General features: G+C 29.6%; 3 protein-coding genes across 4 annotated transcripts in view; all 3 read right to left on the bottom strand.

Annotated features, from left to right (window-relative positions):
* Positions 1-302: 302 nt before the first annotated feature.
* Positions 303-1,422, bottom strand: LOC123270878 (gastrula zinc finger protein XlCGF7.1-like). The gene has a single exon (XM_044737027.1). It carries the CDS (start codon positions 1,183-1,185, stop codon positions 409-411), a length of 777 nt encoding a protein of 258 aa, XP_044592962.1. The 5' UTR covers positions 1,186-1,422; the 3' UTR covers positions 303-408.
* A 3,227-nt stretch (positions 1,423-4,649) lies between these two features.
* Positions 4,650-5,810, bottom strand: LOC123270885. Its single transcript, XM_044737039.1, has 3 exons — positions 5,722-5,810; positions 5,131-5,223; positions 4,650-5,049 (listed from the first exon to the last, which is right to left on the bottom strand). Exons 1-3 carry the CDS (start codon positions 5,808-5,810, stop codon positions 4,650-4,652), a joined length of 582 nt encoding a protein of 193 aa, XP_044592974.1.
* Positions 5,811-6,437: 627 nt separating this feature from the next.
* Positions 6,438-20,006, bottom strand: part of LOC123270844 (zinc finger and SCAN domain-containing protein 2-like) — a 39,021-nt gene continuing 25,452 nt past the window's right edge. For both annotated transcript variants that reach the window (XM_044736991.1, XM_044736998.1), the window contains exon 6: positions 6,438-8,593. In XM_044736991.1, the coding sequence (XP_044592926.1) occupies positions 6,484-8,593 (2,110 nt within the window). In that variant the 3' untranslated portion in view covers positions 6,438-6,483. The remainder of the gene's footprint in view (positions 8,594-20,006) is intronic.

The raw sequence follows: 20,006 nt of genomic DNA, 5'->3' as shown, positions 1-20,006 counted from the left end.
ATTCATTGAGTAACAAATTATTAAATAATTCAATATTAAATATCAATTACATAAAAAAATACTTTAATGGCACTTTGTTATGAATAAAATTACCGTTTTTAGCCCGCCTACTCATTTAATTTAATTTCCTTTTTAATTTACTGTAATAAAAATTTTCAGCCATAAAAACTTGATAAACTTTTATAATACATAAAATAATTTTTAAAAACATAAATTAATTTATCAAAAAAGCGGTCAATTACATCATTTAAATAGACCGCTTTGATGCTAAATTACTTCACACTTTGGTCAATAAAATTAAAAATTTAATGGCCAAAAACGGTTCTTAAATTCTCTTCATTATAATAATTAAAAAAGAAAAATGAAGAAAGATAAAATTTAATTTTTTGATTGATAATCTTCAAATTTCTAAGACTGAGTCTCAAGCTCAGGAACAGGAAGCACATGTTGGTAAACCATAGCGGGGTCAACCTCTTTAATATACGAGTCAATGAAGACCGCAGGCATGGGAGAGAGTTTTCCCGGATGAGTTTTCCTGTGACTAGTCAGCGCGGGCTTTTGGACAAAAGTTTTCCCGCAAATATCACAAATATAAGGTCGCTTGCCAGAGTGGAGCAAGAGATGCTGCCGGAGGCTGTTTCTCTTGGCGAATGACTTGCTGCAGATTGAACAAACTGAATCCTTTATGTGCATATGAACTCCGATGATATGATTCTTCAAATTGTCCTTGATTCTAAAACTCCTTCCGCAGAAGTCACATAAAAATTTCAGGCGCTCCGCCGAGTCCACGTGGTTCTCCAAGTGTTTCTCCAACCCTAGCGCAGTGACGAATTTCTTCTTGCAGAGTGTGCAGTGGAACTTGTGCTTAGTATGGTAGGCTCGGATGTGGTACTGCAAAGTCTTCTTCTTCTGCGTAGCGAACCCGCAAAATTCGCAGAGCGACGATTCCCCTTTGTCTTCCGCTTCTTTCTTCAAAATTTCTCTTCTTTTGACGTCTTCCGGCTTGCAAAAGTGGATCTGGTACTCCACGTGAGTCATTTTGTCCTTATAACACTTGCGACATCTATACTGCTTTGTTAATTGACTATGTTTGTACTTTTCATGTAAAACTATTCGCTGGAAGTCCAGAGAACTAAATGAGCAGTGGCGACATTTGTGCAATTGACATTTAAAATTTTTTATCATCGCTTCAGGATGACATTTTGGCTTGGAATTTTTTATGTATTTCTTGGAATGCGTACGGATGAATGAGTCCGTCGTTGGATAGCCAGGAAGTCCTTCGTAAGAGATATTGCAAGTCTTGCAAAAATAGTAAGTTAGTAAATTTGTGGGGATTAAAGCTTCAGCTGGATTTTGAAGCTGCGCGTTTGCACTTTTTGAGGATCTAAAACATAAAATATTTATGTATTTTACTATTTTTTATAGATTAATTTATTGTGAAAATTAATTTGATAGTTGATAATTTAATGACATTGTAGTTAGCAGCCATTTAACAATTTTTTTATTTTATTTATCAAAAAAAATTATTTTTAAAAAATCTTTTATTTTTTTTAATTTTTTTGCCATAATTTATTTACGATAAAATTTTTCAAACTATTGAATATATGCTAAATTAATTTTTGTAATTTAAAGAATTTATGTAACAAATTATGGTTAAACAAAATTAGAAAAAAAATTGACTTTTAGAAATTTTAAAAAATTAAAAATGCTATTTTTTAAAAATTATTTTTTGGAACAAATTTATTTGTTAAAAAACAATTAAAAAATAGTCAAGTGACTGCTAACTTTTATTTTATTTATTGTGAAAATTAATTTAGATGTTTGATAATTTAAAAAAATTTTTTTAAAGATAAATTACTGCAAAAAAAAATGTAGGAATTTAAAAAAAGTAAAAATGCAATTTTTTTGTTGAAGAAACTGAAATAATTATCAGGTGAGTGCTAACTTTAATGTCATTTGTGGAAATTAATTGAGTATGTTTGTTAATTTAAAAAATTACTGCAAAAAAAAATGATGTAGAAATTTGGAAAAAATGCATTTTTTTAAAATAATTTTTTTGTTGAATAAAATTAAAAAATTGTTTATTTTATAATTAAGTACTTACATTATATTAGATCGTGTCTTCATTTTCGTTGTATTCATTTTAATAAAACTATCATAACCTTACTTTATATATTTATTTATATAAATTTAATATATTTCACTATGTTAATCTCAATTATTATTTTTTTGTGTATTAACTAATTATTTAATTAATTTTTAAACAAAATTATTGTTATTTGTTGAAGAAATTTTATTTTAAGTTATAAGTTATATTAAACTCTTGACTTGTTGAAGGAACAATTGAAATTGACAGCTGAAGCGGACTTTTGGTCAGCCATTTTGAATTTTTCTACCAACTGTATAAAAATATTTGATTTAATTTAATTAAAAAAGAAAATTATTTTAAATTCCATTGAAAATAAATAAATAAATTTTTTTTAATGATTATTTTATAAAATTAATTATTTAAATTGTAAATATTATTTTTTTAATTATTATGAAAAATATTATCATACTTCAAAATTGAAAAAAAAGTTTAAATAAATGAAAAAAAATAATTCAATTAAAATATTTTTTTTTTAATTATTTTAATTGATCAAATTATTAAATAAACAAGTAAAAATTTAATAAATTCATAAATGTAAGTTTTTTATGTCGAAATTATTTATTAAATAAAAAGAAGAAATGATTAATATTCACTGACGTATCATCTTTTTGATCGATATATTTAAAAATAAAAAAAAATATGAATACCACCTAAGAGAAGCTTTTAATAAAAAAAAAAATGTGAGCCGTCACGGGACGCCTGGCAGATGTGAAACATCGACATTATTTTGTAAAAGTAATATGCAGAAAAGAACAGATTGTAATAGGAACTAAATATGTCATAATGATAAAATAAAATATTACGATTTTTTTTCCAGATAACGATGACTATTTATTTTCATTAAATACAAAAATTTACGAATTTACTTCAAATGGTGACTTCTTAATTCGTTTAATCAGTGACTTCGGTAATAGTTATAGTCGATGTTGCCTCTGAGGACGGTATTACTGTGACAATTGGTCGATGGTAACTGAAGTATGTTACAAAAGTATTGGACATAACATTATCAAGATATCTAATAAATACAGCATCTATTGTTTTTCCGTATCTGGTGGTAGGTTCTCTTGGATTGTTATTAATTTGCAATTGAAATTCTTCTTGGAGAAACGTAATTAATGGCGTTGATTCATCTTTTGCAAAATTTACATTGAAATCCCCAGCTAAAATCAATGGTAGTTTGTCTTTATTGGTTTTGAAAGTTTTGCGAATATATCTTTTTTTCTTACAGACCAATACCAAACTGAATTCGGGATTGACCGTAGAAAAGCTAAATTAGACTCTATGCAGCTATGAATATACTCTTCTGATTGAACTTGTTCCTTAGTTATATTGGTATCTGTACCAACATCTCTAAACGCGATCGTTAAACAGTCATGAACTCGTAGTCTCATTATTTTTACAGCCATATATAACAAATGATAGGGATTGACTCCTTGCCGATCCTTACGTCGCAGTTCACTAGATGCCATCATAAAAGGTGTAGCTTTGACTGTATCCCTAAATTTTCTAAAGTGTCCCATATAAATACTCGGAAATGATAGCTCTTCAGCATGCTCATCGAATAATAAACTTTGTGGGATATTGTGTTGCCCTGGCGCTAATCTTAAATATTTTTCTTCATTCCATACCAAAGCTTGTTGTTGAGCAGTTAGGCTTTCTTCAATATCGATGTTTTCACTAAATTCGTCAATGTTCTGTTGTGTAATCAGTGGTGTTTCTTGATTAAAAAATGATTCATCAACTGTTATTTTATAATGCAGATATAAAGGTGTATGAATCAAACAATCCAACCATTGTCTAATTGATCTGATGCTAATTAGGCCATGAACAAAACTACTTTTATGAATCATTTTTTTTTTTAATATGTACATAAATGCAATGTTCATCATTGACATCTCTTGGAAGTAATCGTACCATTGTATCAACAAAAGCAGGAACATTGATAATTTGTCCGTATATGCCGAATTGTCCTTGAACGTGCCTTAATCTTCTTATTTGCATAAAAGGAATTCGAGGAGAAATAAGCCTTTCAGTGATGAAATCCATTTTTGGTAAATATTGTGGTATTTTTGGATAGTGAAATCCATTATAAACAAAAAAATTAGGAATGCTATTTTTATCTAATGTTGATTTACAAGTAGAGCAAATTTTGAGTGCATCCACATTTTGCTCGTTAGTTATTGTGTTAATAATATTTCCAGATGCAGATGGTTTCTTTAAATCTTTTTCAAACCAAAGTCGATCGCAGATTGAGCAAGCATGTCCAAATTCATTATTTTTAAAGTTATCGTTAAAATATTCATGAGCTGATTTATGGTATCTAAATTGACTGTAATTATTCGGAATTTTCGTAGTAATTGCACTTGATTGACTTCGTCCAATTTGCTGAGATACTTCAACTACTACATGCTGCATTTCTTCTAAACCAGCTACAATTCGAGAATTTGTAGTTATTTCATCTATTATTGGATCGTTAATTATAATTTACATAAATAATTATTTATGTAAATTCGATGTTTGGAGAAGTAGATAATTCTGTCGACACATCTGCATTTTGTAGACGCCTCCTTCTTTTCGCTTCACGTTGTTTCATTTTATCTCTGTTCTGCTCCCTGTATCTTTGTTGACGTTCTCTTTTTTTTTGGAGAGCATTTAGTTCATTACCTTGATCATTTCTTTGAATAAATGATGGTTGTATTTTTTCCGAAGCAGATGAACTTTGAGCAGCAATTATTTCTTCATTATTCAGTTCTATTCTATTCGTGTTTGAAGAGGTAGATGGTCCGGCAATATTTTGTGAATATTGTATGCGTTCTCTTCTTTCCGCTTCACGCTGCTTCAATTTATCTCTGTTCTTCTCCCTGTATCGTTTTTGACGTTCTTTTTTATTAATATTTACTCTAAAAAAAATATATAAGTGTTAAAAGAAGCTTAAATAAAAATTAGTATATTCTGGTACTATTAGATTAATACAATCTTACATAACATTAATATTATGTCTTGTGTTTAACTGATATTGGTGATGTCCAGTTTCGATAATAATATTTTGTGACCCCTGTGATGATTGTTGGGTTCTGAAATATTTATAAAAAATATGTTATTAACATATACAGAAAAATTTAAATTGGCTTCAATATATTAGTAAACTCAAGAATCTTAGCTAGTTATTTCATTATATTACTAAAGATCGTAAATTATAAATATCAATAATAAATGTTTCACTATAAATTCCACTATGATTAGAAAAATTAATTAATTTTTTAATGTTCATATTAATAACAAATAAGAAAAACATTCGTGCGCTGCACGCCATCAGCTGATTTTGAAATACAATTCTGTCAGTATTAATAAATTTATCCTCTAAGCAATTGTTTTAATGCATTAATTTCAATAAGAATGAAATTAAAATTAATAATTAATTTAAAAACATTATATGCAATGAAATTTATGTGAATATTAATCTACCAAGAGAGTAGATTTTACATTTACTGGCGCTCAAAACACACCAAATATACGCGTGCTTAATGCACAGATAAATGCATACTTTAATTATAAAAATATAATTAACTTACTGATGACTTGATAGTGTGTCATAGTGTGATTTTGCTTTCTTTTCAGGAGGCTGATCACTTTCACTCTCTAAATTATCACGGTCAGACATTTTATTATCAGAAAAATAATTTGTTTTCAAGTAAAACACAGGTTATGTGTACTGTAGTAAACAACACTGTATACACTACGGAGTATAGACTGTATATACATACCATCATATAGCGTGGCGACGCGTCGCCACGCCAGAAATCGGTTTTACGTGCGGCTATAGATGTTTCACATCAAAAACAATTTCTTATAAATAAATTTCCATTTATTAATTTATAAATAAATCCTCCATAAATAATATTATTCATCTCCTGAAAGTGCTTTTAAATCACTGGCAATAATTCCTCACTTAAAACCTCTTTACTCTTGAATTTAAACCCCAATGGTTGAATAATAATCTTCAGAAAATAGAATTCAGTCCCTCTGATCTAAAACAAATTTATCACATTAAAAATCCAGTCGATCTTAAGCACTATAGATACTTACATTACCTCAAAACTTCTCTTCTCCCCAGCCATAAAAAAAAAAGCCAAATAAAAACGCCCCAAATGGTGTGAAATATTTATTAAACTCAAACTGTACAAAGTATACTTAAATACTTAATAATAATTATCTTATAAAAATATCTTCGCCTTAATAACTTACTAACTACAAATATTAAAAAGCACAACAGACAAAAAAAAAAGAAGAAAATAAACTGAATAATTTTATTAATTAAATAATTTACACCCAATTCAATCACTGATTGCCTCAACTTCATCTTCATTAATGTCATTAGCATGAGCTCCATTTCCCCTCAGATACCCCTCAGTGAATTCCTTAACAATATCCGCAATAGGCATAGCGGGTAGCGGGGGATGAGACCCGGGGTGAGTTTTGCGGTGGCAAATAAGCCCGGGCTTCTGGGTGAACGCCTTGCCACAAATATCACACACAAAAGGCCGCTTGCCCGTGTGGATAAGTACATGCTGGCGCAATTGCGACTGCCTAGCAAAGGCTTTATTGCAAATAGGACAATTGTGAGGCTTGCTGCCAGTATGCACCGCCATGTGTCTCTTAAAAGAGTCCTTTTTAGTAAAAGTCTTCCCGCATTCCGCGCAAACAATCTTCTCCCTCTTCTCATGCTGCGTTAGCATATGCTGTTCCAAATTCTCCTGAGTAACCATTCTCCTTTTGCATATCTTGCACTCAAACTTAGGCTTAAAATGCGCCCATTTTTGATGAACATACAAAGAACCGCTATTCTGACAAAGCTTTCCACAAACAGTGCAATTAACCGGCTTCTCCTTGTGATGGAACCTCACATGATTAGTCAAGTCTCCCTTGACCTTAAACTGTTTCGGACAGAACTTGCACTGGTGCTCAAAAGTATCAGTGTGCTTCCTAATGAAATGCGACTGCAGCGAATGCTTAGAGCGACATTTAAACCCACAAACTACACAAGGAAAGTCTACATTGCTAGATCCCTTCTTCGGCCAGGTCTCATGCTTCCGCTCCAAATGCGCAGCAAAAAGGTTCTTTTTAAGCGTTCTATAGTCACAAACTGCACAAACATAGGCTCCATCTTCCTGAATGCAGACTTTTTTCTTATGGGTCCAAGCCACGTGCTTCCTAAAAGCGATCTTTGAAGGAAAAGTCTCAGAACAGAGCGTGCACCTAAATGTAGGCATGCTCTTAGGTAATATCGGCCGGTACCTAGTTTGCCGGTGGTTCTTAGTAGCGACACCTACTGGAACTACCGTAGCCTGAGGAGCTTCTTGAATTTTCTCCACACCAACGTCATCTACATCTTCTTCATTTTCAGTAGCGTACTCAATAACCTGAGAGTCTATGCTATCAAATTCAATATACTGAGGAACTTCTTGAGCCTGTTCTTCCTCTGTAATATTCTCGCTTATAATATTACCCTCCGCATCTACCTCAATATCTTCCTCCAACTCAACTTCTTCTCCTTCATTTTCACCTTCATACTCTACCTCGATCTCTCCTTCGTTTTCCTCAATTCCTTCCACCTCCTCAACCTCCTCCTCCTCGATAAACTCGCTTTGGGATCCAATCTGTTGGTCCGTTTCTATTTCTTCTATTTCTTCCGACTCCACAAATTCTTCCACTTCTTGAATCTGTTCCTCTTGATCTTCTAATTCGCAAGTATCGTTTTCTTCATAATTATAACCTTCATAACTGTCGTTATTATTATCGTGATCATACTGGGTGTCATTATCATGATTATTATCATCATCTTCATCATCATTATCATCATTTTTGGTACTATTATCCACAGAAACAACATTCTCCGCAAGTTTTTCAATAGTTACAATGCTCCCTTCTATTTTACACTCGTACAAATCACCCCGAGTAGCTTCCTTGCCTTCCGTTCCACAAATATTGTTCATCAATATCGGCTTCATCTCAGTTTCCTCGGAGTCGTTCATAATACTTGTATCGTCGTATTGATAATCGTAGAAGCTAGCGTCGTTTTCTACAGACATGTGTTCATTCTCTTCTTCTTGGTGCAGAACCTCGGTTTTGCATTGGACTGGGAGGTTGAAGTCTTTGATTATGTGCTCTTCAGCAAGTTCTGGATCAGCTTCTGGCTCGTCTTGGTGCAAGAAGTTAATCTCAGGAGTGTGGTTTGGAGGTTCCAGTTCAAACTCGGGCTGGTCTTCGGAGCTAGGGATGTTATCTATGTTCACAGGCTCCTCGTCTTCAGGTACAAAGGCGTAATAAGGCTTGCCGTCGAATTCCAATATCTGCCATTTACGCATCACCACTGACTCTTTGTCAAAGATGAAAAATCCACGTGGATCCCCTGACGCTCCCGTTCTGCCGGATTTATTGAGGTATCTGAAACACCAGCGATGAATTTGTTAGTCATTATTTAGCGAGGGTACTACGCAGTATTCGTTATTTCGTGCGGAGATTTTTTATTAATAATATTTAGTACCAAGTATTTTTTTTTTTATTAGTTTTTATGTTCACTTTATATTAAGTTTGATACCAGCTTTTCTTTTTTTTATAATTATATAAGGAAATTTTACGAGCGAAGTCATTGCTTTGTGTGACGCAGTGAGTGCTACAACATAAAAATATTATTAGTCATGAATAAATATTTAATTATCGGTGATTTTTTTATTTATTTATTTATACAGTACATTTTAATTATACTAAAGTTAGCCGATATTTTTAATTTTTTTTTTCATTAATTAAATTAGAACAAAAAACATTTTTTTTAAGTTTCTCACGAGTGAAATTTTTCTTTAATTTTTTTGTAATAATTTTTTCAATAAAAAATTCTTAAAATTTTTAGATGTCGGCTAACTTAATTTTCAATGAAAATTAAATTAGCCGACATTTAAAAATTTTTTATAATTTATTTTATTGAAACATAATTTTTTAAAAATTAAAACAAAAATTTTCACATGTAGAAAATTTTAAAAATTACAGTGGAATTTTTTAAAAATATTTGTTTAGTTCTAATTTTTTTAATTAATAAAATAAATCAAAAATTTTCAAGTGTCGGCTAACTTAATTTTCATAATTTTCATTACATTTTACTGTCAATTGATTTAATTGTTACTTAATAATAAAACCATTGATACAAATTTTAATTATATTTTATTTAATAAAAAAAATTATTTTCACTGAAATTAAATTACTATAATTCAGTAAAACTTTTCTTTCACTTCTTAAAACTTTGTCAACAGTCTTAAACTTTTTCAGTCTTTAACTTAAAATTTGTCACTAGTTAAATGCACTTCACTGTTTAAATAATTAACTCCACTTTCAATCACTGTTTCTTAAAATAAGAAAATAAATAAAGTACTTACTCTTTTCTTTGACTAGTTTAATAATTTTTATTTTTATTACTAGTTATTTAATAAGCAAAAACTTACAGAGTAATTTATAATTAAATAACACACCGGCAATTTGTACTAATATTTAACATTGAATATTTGAATTAACAAGCAAAAATTAATACCGCAAGTAGAATACGGACAATTTTTTTTATAATCTGGAAATTAATTAATATTCTTAGTAATAACTTATTACAAAATAAATCAATTGTCACGTTTGCTACTTTCAGTGCTGAGAATAAAGAATTAACATGAGACTGAAGTCAGCTGACAGCTGTTAATTTTTTTAACAAATAAATTACAATGAAAAAAAACACTTCTAAGAGTTTTGTTTAAATTTTTACGAGTGAAATTTTTTTAATAATAATTTAATTGTTGTAAAATTATAAAAAAAATTTTTTAACGTTAATTAACTTCAGTGTAAGTTAAGAATAAAACTAAAGTCAGCTGATAGCTGTCAATTTTTTTAATTCTTACAACAAATAAATTACAGTAAAAAATTTTCACTCAACTTTGTTATAATTTACTGTTAAAATTTTTTAATAAACAAATTAGCTCCAAAAAATTGAATTTTTAATTATATAAAATTTCTAAATGTCAATTTTTTTTTAATTTATTTCCCAAAAAAATTTTAATATTATTAAATAAATTTTCACCATGTCAGTTAACTCCAGTGTAATTTAAGAACAATACTGAAGTCAGCTGACAGCTGTCAATTTTTTAAATTCTTATAACAAGTAAATTACAACAAAATTTCCACTCAAGTTTGTATTAATTTTTTATAAAAATTTTTTAACAAACAAATTTGCTCCAAAAAATAGAATTTTTAATTTAAAAAAATTTTTAAATATCAATTTTCTATGAAAATTAATTCAGCAGATATTTTATAATTTAAAGAATTTTTTTAACAAATAAATTAAGTCACAGAAAATGAGAAAAAAAAAATTAAAAATCAAATTTTTTAGAAATAATTTTTTTGAGCAAATTTATTTATTAAAAAAAAATTAAAAAATGGTCAAATGACTGTTAACTTTAATGACATTAAAGTTTGCTGTCAATTGACAAATTTTTAATTATATTTAACAATTAAATTAATTCTAAAAAATTATTTGAAAAAAATTGCATTTTTAATTTTTTTCAATTTTTTTTTCTTATTGTTTTTGCCACAATTTATTTGTTAAAAAAAATTCTGAAAATTATTAAATATCTGCTAAATTGATTTTCATTTAACTTTAATGTCCTCAATTTTCTTCTAGTTTATTTGTCAAAAAAATTTTTAGTGTAATTAAATATCTATAAAATAAATGACCAACATGTCAGTTGACTTCAGTGTCTTAAACAACCCTATTTATGATATTTAAAATTATTTAGTGATAATATTTCCCAGAATATGATCAATAAGAACTCTAGGAAGCGGCGGATGATTTCCGGGATGTGATTTACGATGACTGATCAACCCCGGCTTCTGAGTAAAGGCTTTCCCGCAGATATCACAAACATAAGGCTTGACACCAGTGTGGATCAATAGGTGCTGCTTGAGCGCAGTTCTTCTAATAAAAGTCTTCCCACAAATCTGACAAACATACGGTCTATCCCCCGTATGAATCCTCATATGAATCTTCAACCTACTATTCCTCGAGAAAGTCTTCCCGCACTCTTCACAGACCGCTTTTTCGCGCTTCTCGTGCTGCCGGACCATGTGCTCGTTAAGATTCTGCTGAGTAACCATCCTTCGTTTGCAGATGTGGCACTCAAATTGCGCCTTGTAGTGTGCAAATTTCTGGTGAACGTACAGGGAGTTGCTGTTGAGACAGGTCTTGCCGCAGACGTCGCAAATAACCGGGTGCTCTTTGTGGGAGAAGCGGATGTGGTTAGTCAAGTCGCCCTTAACTTTGAACTTTTTCCCACAAAACTCGCAGGTAAATTTATAATCCTGAGTGTGTCTTCTCGCGATGTGGATCTTTAGTTCATACTTATTTTTATTTTTGTACTCACACAGGCTGCAACTGAGCACTTCCGGGACGCTGGACTTTGAGGTGTGCTTTTTGAAGATATGATTTAACAAAGATGATTTCTTCACCGCTTTATAATCACACTTATCACAAGATAATATTAAATTCTCATTGGCCATAATTCTATGCCGCCTTTTGTGTGAGTACATAGTGTTTTTATTAGTACACTTGAACCCGCAAATGTCGCATTGTAATTCTCCAAGAATTTCACTAATTTCTTTCTCACTCAGCAGCTCTTCATCAAGCGCTTCCTCATTGATAGTTTCTTCTTCGCTTAAATTCGAATTTTGATCCAAGGTTTCTTCATTAATTATTTCTTCTTGCTGTTGAGGCTCCAGCTGAAATTCCGGCTGAGTTTCCTCTCCAAGAAATTCATAGACTACTTCAGCATTTTCTTCAGGACTAGAGAAACCTTTAAGCTCGGCTATCAACTCTTCCTCAGTAACAATTTTAAACTCACCACCGCTAGTATCTAACTCATCAATAATATCATCTTCATCTGCTTTAGAACAATGCTCGCGCTCCCTGTGAGTTATCAATTCTTCCTGGAGGTTGCAATTGAACTGACAAAGCCGGCAATTGAATTCTTTTTTATTATTAGACTTTTTGGAGCTCACTTTCCTTAAAACCATTTTATTCAGCCGCTGGTTGATGTTGTGGTAGACTTTGTGCCGGTTTAACATACTCTCTAATGGAAAGGTTATATTGCACTTGTCGCAGAAATAATTTTTTTTCTTCATTTTAAAAGTAGAGCCTCTTGTCTGCGACCTGGTGATCATCTTACCCACTCTTCTGTCCCGGCTCCTATAACAAAAAAAATTACTGTCATTACTGCCTTTATTTCATTATTTTTTTTTTTTTAAAACTTGTTACTTACTCAGAAAAATTTTTTTTTTCACAACACTTTTTTAACCACTTAATTATTATTATTATTATTAATTATAATAATTAATTATTCAATTAATTATTAATTATTCAATTAATTATTAATTATAATAATTAATTATTAATTATAATAATTAATTATTAATTATAATAATTAATTATTAATTATAATAATTAATTATTAATTATAATAATTAATTATTCAATTAATTATTAATTATAATAATTAATTATTAATTTCAATAATTAATTATTCAATTAATTATTAATTATAATAATTAATTAATTATTAATTATTAATCAATTAATTAATTAATTAATTATTGATTAATTATTTAATTATTGATAAATTATTAATTAATTATTTAATTATTAATTAATTATTTGATTATTTAATTAACTATTTAATTAATTAATTAATTAATTATTGATTAATTATTTAATTAATTATTATTTTTAATTTATATAAAATAAATAGAATTTTTATTTTTGTTTATTATTATAAAATTTATAAAATTTACAAGTATAAATATTAAATTGTGTAATATAAAATTTATTTAATGTTTAAAGTAAAATTTAGAGTCTGGAAAAGCCGGAAAGTTTAACCGGCATTTAATTCCCCTGTGTGCTGATGTTGAATGTTGATGCTTTAACGTTTATTCCAGGAACTCAAATTTGCAATCGTTTAAACGAGTAACTTTTGATGGGTTTGCAGTGAATAATTGCTTGCATAAAACCCACATGCTGCTGAGTATCAAACTTTATAAATCTCATTGAGTTTTAAATAGTGTAACTTTATACTCGTCACTTTACAGATCTAATAAGACTTTAAGCTGCCTGTCGTATGTTGGTCATGATATTACGAACGGTCATGTTTAATAATTTTGAAATATTATTTCCTTTTGGAGAATTAAGGATCCAACTTTCACCATCAATTGTACTGAAACTATTTACAAACTAATTAAACATTACTTTAGTTCAGTTTTTTTTGCTCTTTTCATTGTAAATAAATTAGCCGGGCTTTTTTTTCTCGCAATCTTTTCAGAGAAGTTTACCCGTCTACTAATTTATAGCCAATTATTAAGGATTTATAAGTTCTGAGAGCTTTTACTCAAACTTTTTCATCCTTGGCATCTTCAGTCTTGATCAGGACAATGAAATCGATCCTTTTAATTAATTTAAACTTTTATACTCTTCCTAAAAAAAAAAAAAAAAAAAAATTAGTTATTGTTCAATTATAATCACAATAATAATAATATTTTTCATAATTATTATTATTATTAGTTTGGCACTAAAAATTCTGTAATAATACTTGTGAACTATAAATACATAAAATTTTGCTTTATTAAATAACTTTTGTTAAATTGCACTGTACTTTCTTAAATATTGACATTTTTAAAGATATAAGCTCATCTCGGTGTTACACTCATCAAGAGCTTTCATTTGAGTACCCACATGCATTTTCATATATTTTTCATATGTCCATATATATAATATATATAAATATATTAAATATATGAAAAAGTGATGAAGGTACTCAAATGAAAGGTCTCGATGAGAGTAATGTCGATATGAACTAATATCTTGAAAAATATCATTAGTTCACAAGAAATAACAATGTCATCTCTTAATTGTTGACGTTTTTTAAGATATAAGCTCATCTCGATGTTACACTCATCAAGAGCTTTCATTTGAGTACCCACATCAATTTTTCATATATTTTTCATACATACATATACATTATATATATAAATATATAAAATATATGAAAAATTGATGTGGGTACTCAAATGAAAGCTCTCGATGAGAGTAATGTCGATATGAGCTTACATCTTGAAAAATATCATTAGTTCACAAGAAACAACAATGTCATCTCTTAATTGTTGACGTTTTTTAAGATATAAGCTCATCTCGATGTTACACTCATCAAGAGCTTTCATTTGAGTACCCACATCAATTTTTCATATATACATATACATTACATATATATAAATATATAAAATATATGAAAAATTGATGTGGGTACTCAAATGAAAGCTCTCGATGAGAGTAATGTCGATATGAGCTTATATCTTGAAAAATATCATTAGTTCACAAGAAACAACAATGTCATCTCTTAATTGTTGACGATTTTTAAGATATAAGCTCATCTCGATGTTACACTCATCAAGAGCTTTCATTTGAGTACCCACATCAATTTTTCATATATTTTTCATATATACATATACATTATATATATAAATATATAAAATATATGAAAAATTGATGTGGGTACTCAAATGAAAGCTCTCGATGAGAGTAATGTCGATATGAGCTTACATCTTGAAAAATATCATCAGTTCACAAGAAACAACAATGTCATCTCTTAATTGTTGACGTTTTTTAAGATATAAGCTCATCTCGATGTTACACTCATCAAGAGCTTTCATTTGAGTACCCACATCAATTTTTCATATACATATACATTATATATATATATATATATATATATATATATATATATATATATATATATATATATATATATATATATATATATATATATATATAAAATATATGAAAAATTGATGTGGGTACTCAAATGAAAGGTCTCAATGAGTGTAACATCGGGATGAGCTTATATCTATCAAAATGTCAATAGTTCACAAAATACAAGGTAATTTCTTATTTATGTATCTTAGATAGAGCATTTTTGAATTTAGCCTAAATAATAATAATAATAATAATAATAATAATAATAATAATAATAATAATAAAATTACCTTTAATAAATTAATTATCATGACTTTAATCTCTAACCCCATGAAGCAGCTCCGTAATTTTAATCGGCGGGGGAGTAGGATGTACCCCAGGGTGTTTTTTCCGATGAAGCATCATAGGTGATCTCTGAGTAAAGCTCTGACCACAAATATCGCACACATAAGGTCTCTCCCCAGCGTGTGTGAGTAAATGAACTCTCTGGGAGGACAAGCAGCTGAAAGTTTTCCCACAGACCGGACAGAGACAAGATTTTTCACCAGAGTGTCTCCTGAGATGGTTAGCAAGTCCCTGCTTGAATTTAAACTCAACTCCACACTTCTCGCACACATATTTAACCTTGTGGGACTCTTTGTGAGCATTGAGGTTCTTTTGACTCTTGAATTTTTTTTTACAAGTCACGCACTCGTACTCCTTAACTTTTAATTTGTGCTTGTAGAGAGTGTGAAAGTAAAGCGAGCTTCTTTTGGGATAAAAGCTCCCGCAGATGTCGCAGACACAAGCCTCGGTGTCGTGGTCCTTAAGGTGGGTCGTAAAGTCCGATTGCACTTTGAACTTCTTTCCGCAGTGCGAGCACTCGTAATTGTAGTCATCAGTGTGCTTGCGGATGAAGTGGACCTTCAAATAGGGCTTTGTTTTCGCCTTGAAGTCGCACAAACCGCAGGAGAAATATTCCGCGGGCTCACGGTGAGTCTCCATGTGTTTGTTTAAGTATACTGTGCTTTTAAAACTCTTGAAGCAAGTTTTGCACTTGTAGGGTCGCGAGATACTGTGCTTCAACATGTGCGAGCGAAGCTTGCTCTTTAAATCGAAAGTCAGCCCGCAAATTTCGCAAAAGAATCTTTTTATTTCTTCTTCTTTAGATGCTTTTTTGCTTTTTATTCCCTTCGGGACTTTGATCTTTGTAATACTGTTAATGGATCCTAATTTTTTTTTACTTCCACAAGATTTAATCGGATTGTCATTAATTATCTCTTCTTCTTTTTTGGAAAATAAATTTACTGAATTTGCTGAGCTAATTTCTTCTTTTACTGACAAATTTACCTCCTTTGACCTAAAAAAAATTTATAAGTTGTCAATAAATTATTTTTAAAATAATTATTAATTTTTATATGAAAATTAAGTTAGCCGACATCTAAAAACTTTCATGATTTTTTATATTAAAGAATTATTACAAAAAAATAAAAAAAAAATTTTTTCACTTGCTAAAAACTTCAAAAACTATAAGTGCAATTTTTTAAAAATATTTTCCAGTTATAATTTAATAAATTAAGCAAAATAAAAAAATCAAAAATGTCAGCTAACTTTATTATTATAATTTTTATATGAAAATTAAGTTAGTCGACATTTAATAATTTTTTATTTTTTTTAAATTATTACAAAAAAATTAAAAAAATTTCATTCATAAAAAACTTGAAAAACTTTAAGTGCAATTTTTTAAGAATATTTTTTTGTTCCAATTTAATTAATGGAAAAAAATTAAAAAATTAGAAACGTCGGCTAACTTTAGTATCATAATTTTTATTTTTATTTTAATTTAACAAACCCATGCAATCAATATAAATCGCATTACAGATGTCATAAGGGCGTATAATAAAAATCCTATTTTTTTTCCAAGTTCAAAAAAAATTTTTAGAATGGAGAAAAAATTTTTTTTACATTTCTTCACGTTTCATACAAAAATAGGCTCCACGGAAAAAAAACAAAAAAAAAACAAGATGACACTGGATATTATCCCAGATTATACTCATTATAATCTGGATTATACCCATTGTTATCTGGATTATACTAGCTACTATATGAAAATTTTTTTTCATTCATTATAATCTAGGATTATATCCAGTGTCATCTTGTTATTTCCGTGATTCCCGAAAAAAAATTTTTTTTTGGGAATCGACTAATTTTTTTGTGAAATTTGCAGAAATGCAAAAAAAAATTTTTCTTCATACTAAAATTTTTTTTGGACTTAGAAAAAAAAATTATAATTTTTATTGTAACGCAATATTCTTTATAAAAATAATAATCTTCCCGAATATTAATTACTTGCTCTAAAATTTATTTTTACTACGGGTCTTCTTTTATTATCACCACTATGAATATTAAAATAACGATAATGACGACTCGGAAGCTCGTATTATCCGTAATTATATTCACAAATGATAACTTTTCATTCAGGACTTGACAAAGCTCTTGGAGTTTTAAATAATTCAAAGAACCCTTGATTTATATTAACGATCTAGAAAAAAAAAATATAAATTAGAGTTTTTCATGGAAATTATATTATTATTATAAAATATTAAGCTTACCTTCTTTTCTTCTTTTTAAGATATTACAAGGTTTTTTTTATACTAAAAATAAGACTATTTTTTAACCAAGTAATATAAAATCTATTTGTGATGTAAAATCGAAGTAATACATGAATTAATACATAGAATTTTTAAACTAATTCTTTAACAATACTAGACTTATATGCCTATTTTATTATATCAACAATACTTAAAAATCAACGCCTCAAGATTAATCACTACAGGAACAGTTTTTTTAAAATAATTAATTATTAATAAGATAAAAATAAATTTTAAAATATAAAATGGAATTTTTTAACACAATTTGATACTTTTATAACAAAGTTATTAATATTAGTGATACAAAAAATAGCAGACAATTAAATTAAAATTTTTAAACAGAAATCAAGACATCTGACAATTTTTTAGTTGGTTTAAAAGAATTAGTTAAAAAATAAAATATGTTAAAAAAATAATTTTTTTTATAAATTTTTCTTACAATAATTTATTTATTTATAAAAAAATTATCAGATGTCATTAACAAAATTTCAATTTAAAGAAAAAATTATTATTTTTAAACTCAAATTAAGACATCCGACAATTTTTGTTTTTTTTTTAAACAAATTAAAAAAAAATAAAATATTAAAAAAAAATTTTTTTTTTTGATATTTTTAAAAAATAATTTTTTTTTAATTTTAATTTATTTATAAAAAAAATCATCAGATGTCATTAAAAATTTCAATTTAAAAAAAAAATTTTTTTTCATTTTTAAAATTAAAAAAATTTTTTTCAATTTTTAAAATGTTAAAAATTTTTTTCAAGTTTTAAAATGTCAAAAATTTCAGTTTTTTTTTTCAATTTTAAAAATATTAAAAATTTTTAAATTGTCAACTAATTAAAGTACCAAAAATAATTACACACAAGTAGATTTCTGATGAGCAGTAAGATTTCCCTGACACGAAAATCCCCTGTGACAAATCTGGCAAACATAAGGTCTCTCCCCAGTGTGTCCCCTCCTATGAATAGTCAAAGTAGACCTCTGCGAAAAAGCCTTGGGACACTGATCGCACTTGTAAGGTTTCTCTCCAGTATGAACCCTGCGATGCATCCTAAGATTCTCCGAATCAGTGAACCCTTTTCCACAAATATCACAAACATAAGGTTTCTCCCCCGTATGGATCCGCCTGTGTTTCTTCAAGTGCTCCGCACTGCTCAAACTCTTCCCACAAAAATCACAAAGATACAACTTCGTCGGATTGTGGCTCTCCTTGTGCCTAAATAGCGACCTTTTTGTCGCCAAGACTCTCCCGCAGATATCACAAGTAGTACTGGTGACTTTATTAGCTTTAATTTCTGGATGAAGTCGTCGGCAGTGAGCGGAGAGCTGGCGCCTGAGGTAAAAAGAGCTGCCGCACTGCTCGCAGCCGAAAGGCTTGTCCCCGGAGTGGATGTTGTAGTGCTCCTGGAGGTCGGTGGCCTTCCTGAAGTGTTTCTCGCAGTCGTTGCACTTGTAAGGCAGCCCTGCGTTGTCAGTGTGCTTCAACATGTGGACAGTAAGAGCCGCTAAGACAGTTGTTTCGTAATCGCACTCCTTGCACATGTAACTGGGCAGAAAATGAGTCTTTTCATGGCGAGTTAAGTCGCGATAAAGCCTGAATTTTTTAGGACAGTGCTTGCAAGTCAGGTCTCCGGTTGTGTGTCTCACCAAGTGCTTCTTAAAATTACTTCTATGCCGGAAGACCTTGCCGCAAGTATTGCAAACCAATTCTCTCCTGGTCCGTGTCTCTCCCTCGATTTTTCCATCGACTTCCTTGTCGCTACCCTCCAAATCGGACTCAATCTTCCCCCGGTGGCTCTTGGCATGATTCCGAAGACTCGCCAACGTCCTGAAGACCCTCCCGCACTCCTCGCAAGCGTTTTTTTTGAGTCTCCTCTCGTGAAATTCGGCCTTGTGCTTCTCAAAGGTCGGCTGCGAGGCGAAGAACCTCGCGCAGAGCTTGCAGTAGTACGCCAGAGGCATATCTTCTTGATTGGTATCCTCGTTGTCTTCCCTGAGCTTTGATTTATAAGAGACCTCCGAGTTTGGAAGGTACAGAGGGTCTACGAGTATCTTTTCTTCCTCTAGCTCTGGATTGTTTGACAGTCTTAGATCTTCATTACTCGGGTAATACGGAGACAATTTGCAGCTGGGAGGCTGAGTGAATCTGAAAAGTAAAATTCAACGAATCCATAAGTCATTTATTACCTCTTCAAGTTAGTTTAGTTTAGTTTTATTTATAAGTTTGGACTTTAAATCTTCTTACGGAGAAAATCCTGTAAAATAAGTATTAATACAAAAGGTGAGATGTAAGATCAAACTCTTGAATTGGGTATTTCTTTTTATTCTTCGTACATTTTGTTACAAGTCTCGGCTCTCATAATACTTTTTTTTCTTTATCACGATCACTTTTTTAAATATTTATAT

The sequence above is a fragment of the Cotesia glomerata genome, linkage group LG1 (assembly GCF_020080835.1).
Source record: "Cotesia glomerata isolate CgM1 linkage group LG1, MPM_Cglom_v2.3, whole genome shotgun sequence".
NCBI lineage: Eukaryota > Metazoa > Arthropoda > Insecta > Hymenoptera > Braconidae > Cotesia > Cotesia glomerata.
The sequence above is the reverse complement of the archived record's forward strand: the minus strand, read 5'-3'. Positions and strand labels throughout refer to the sequence as shown.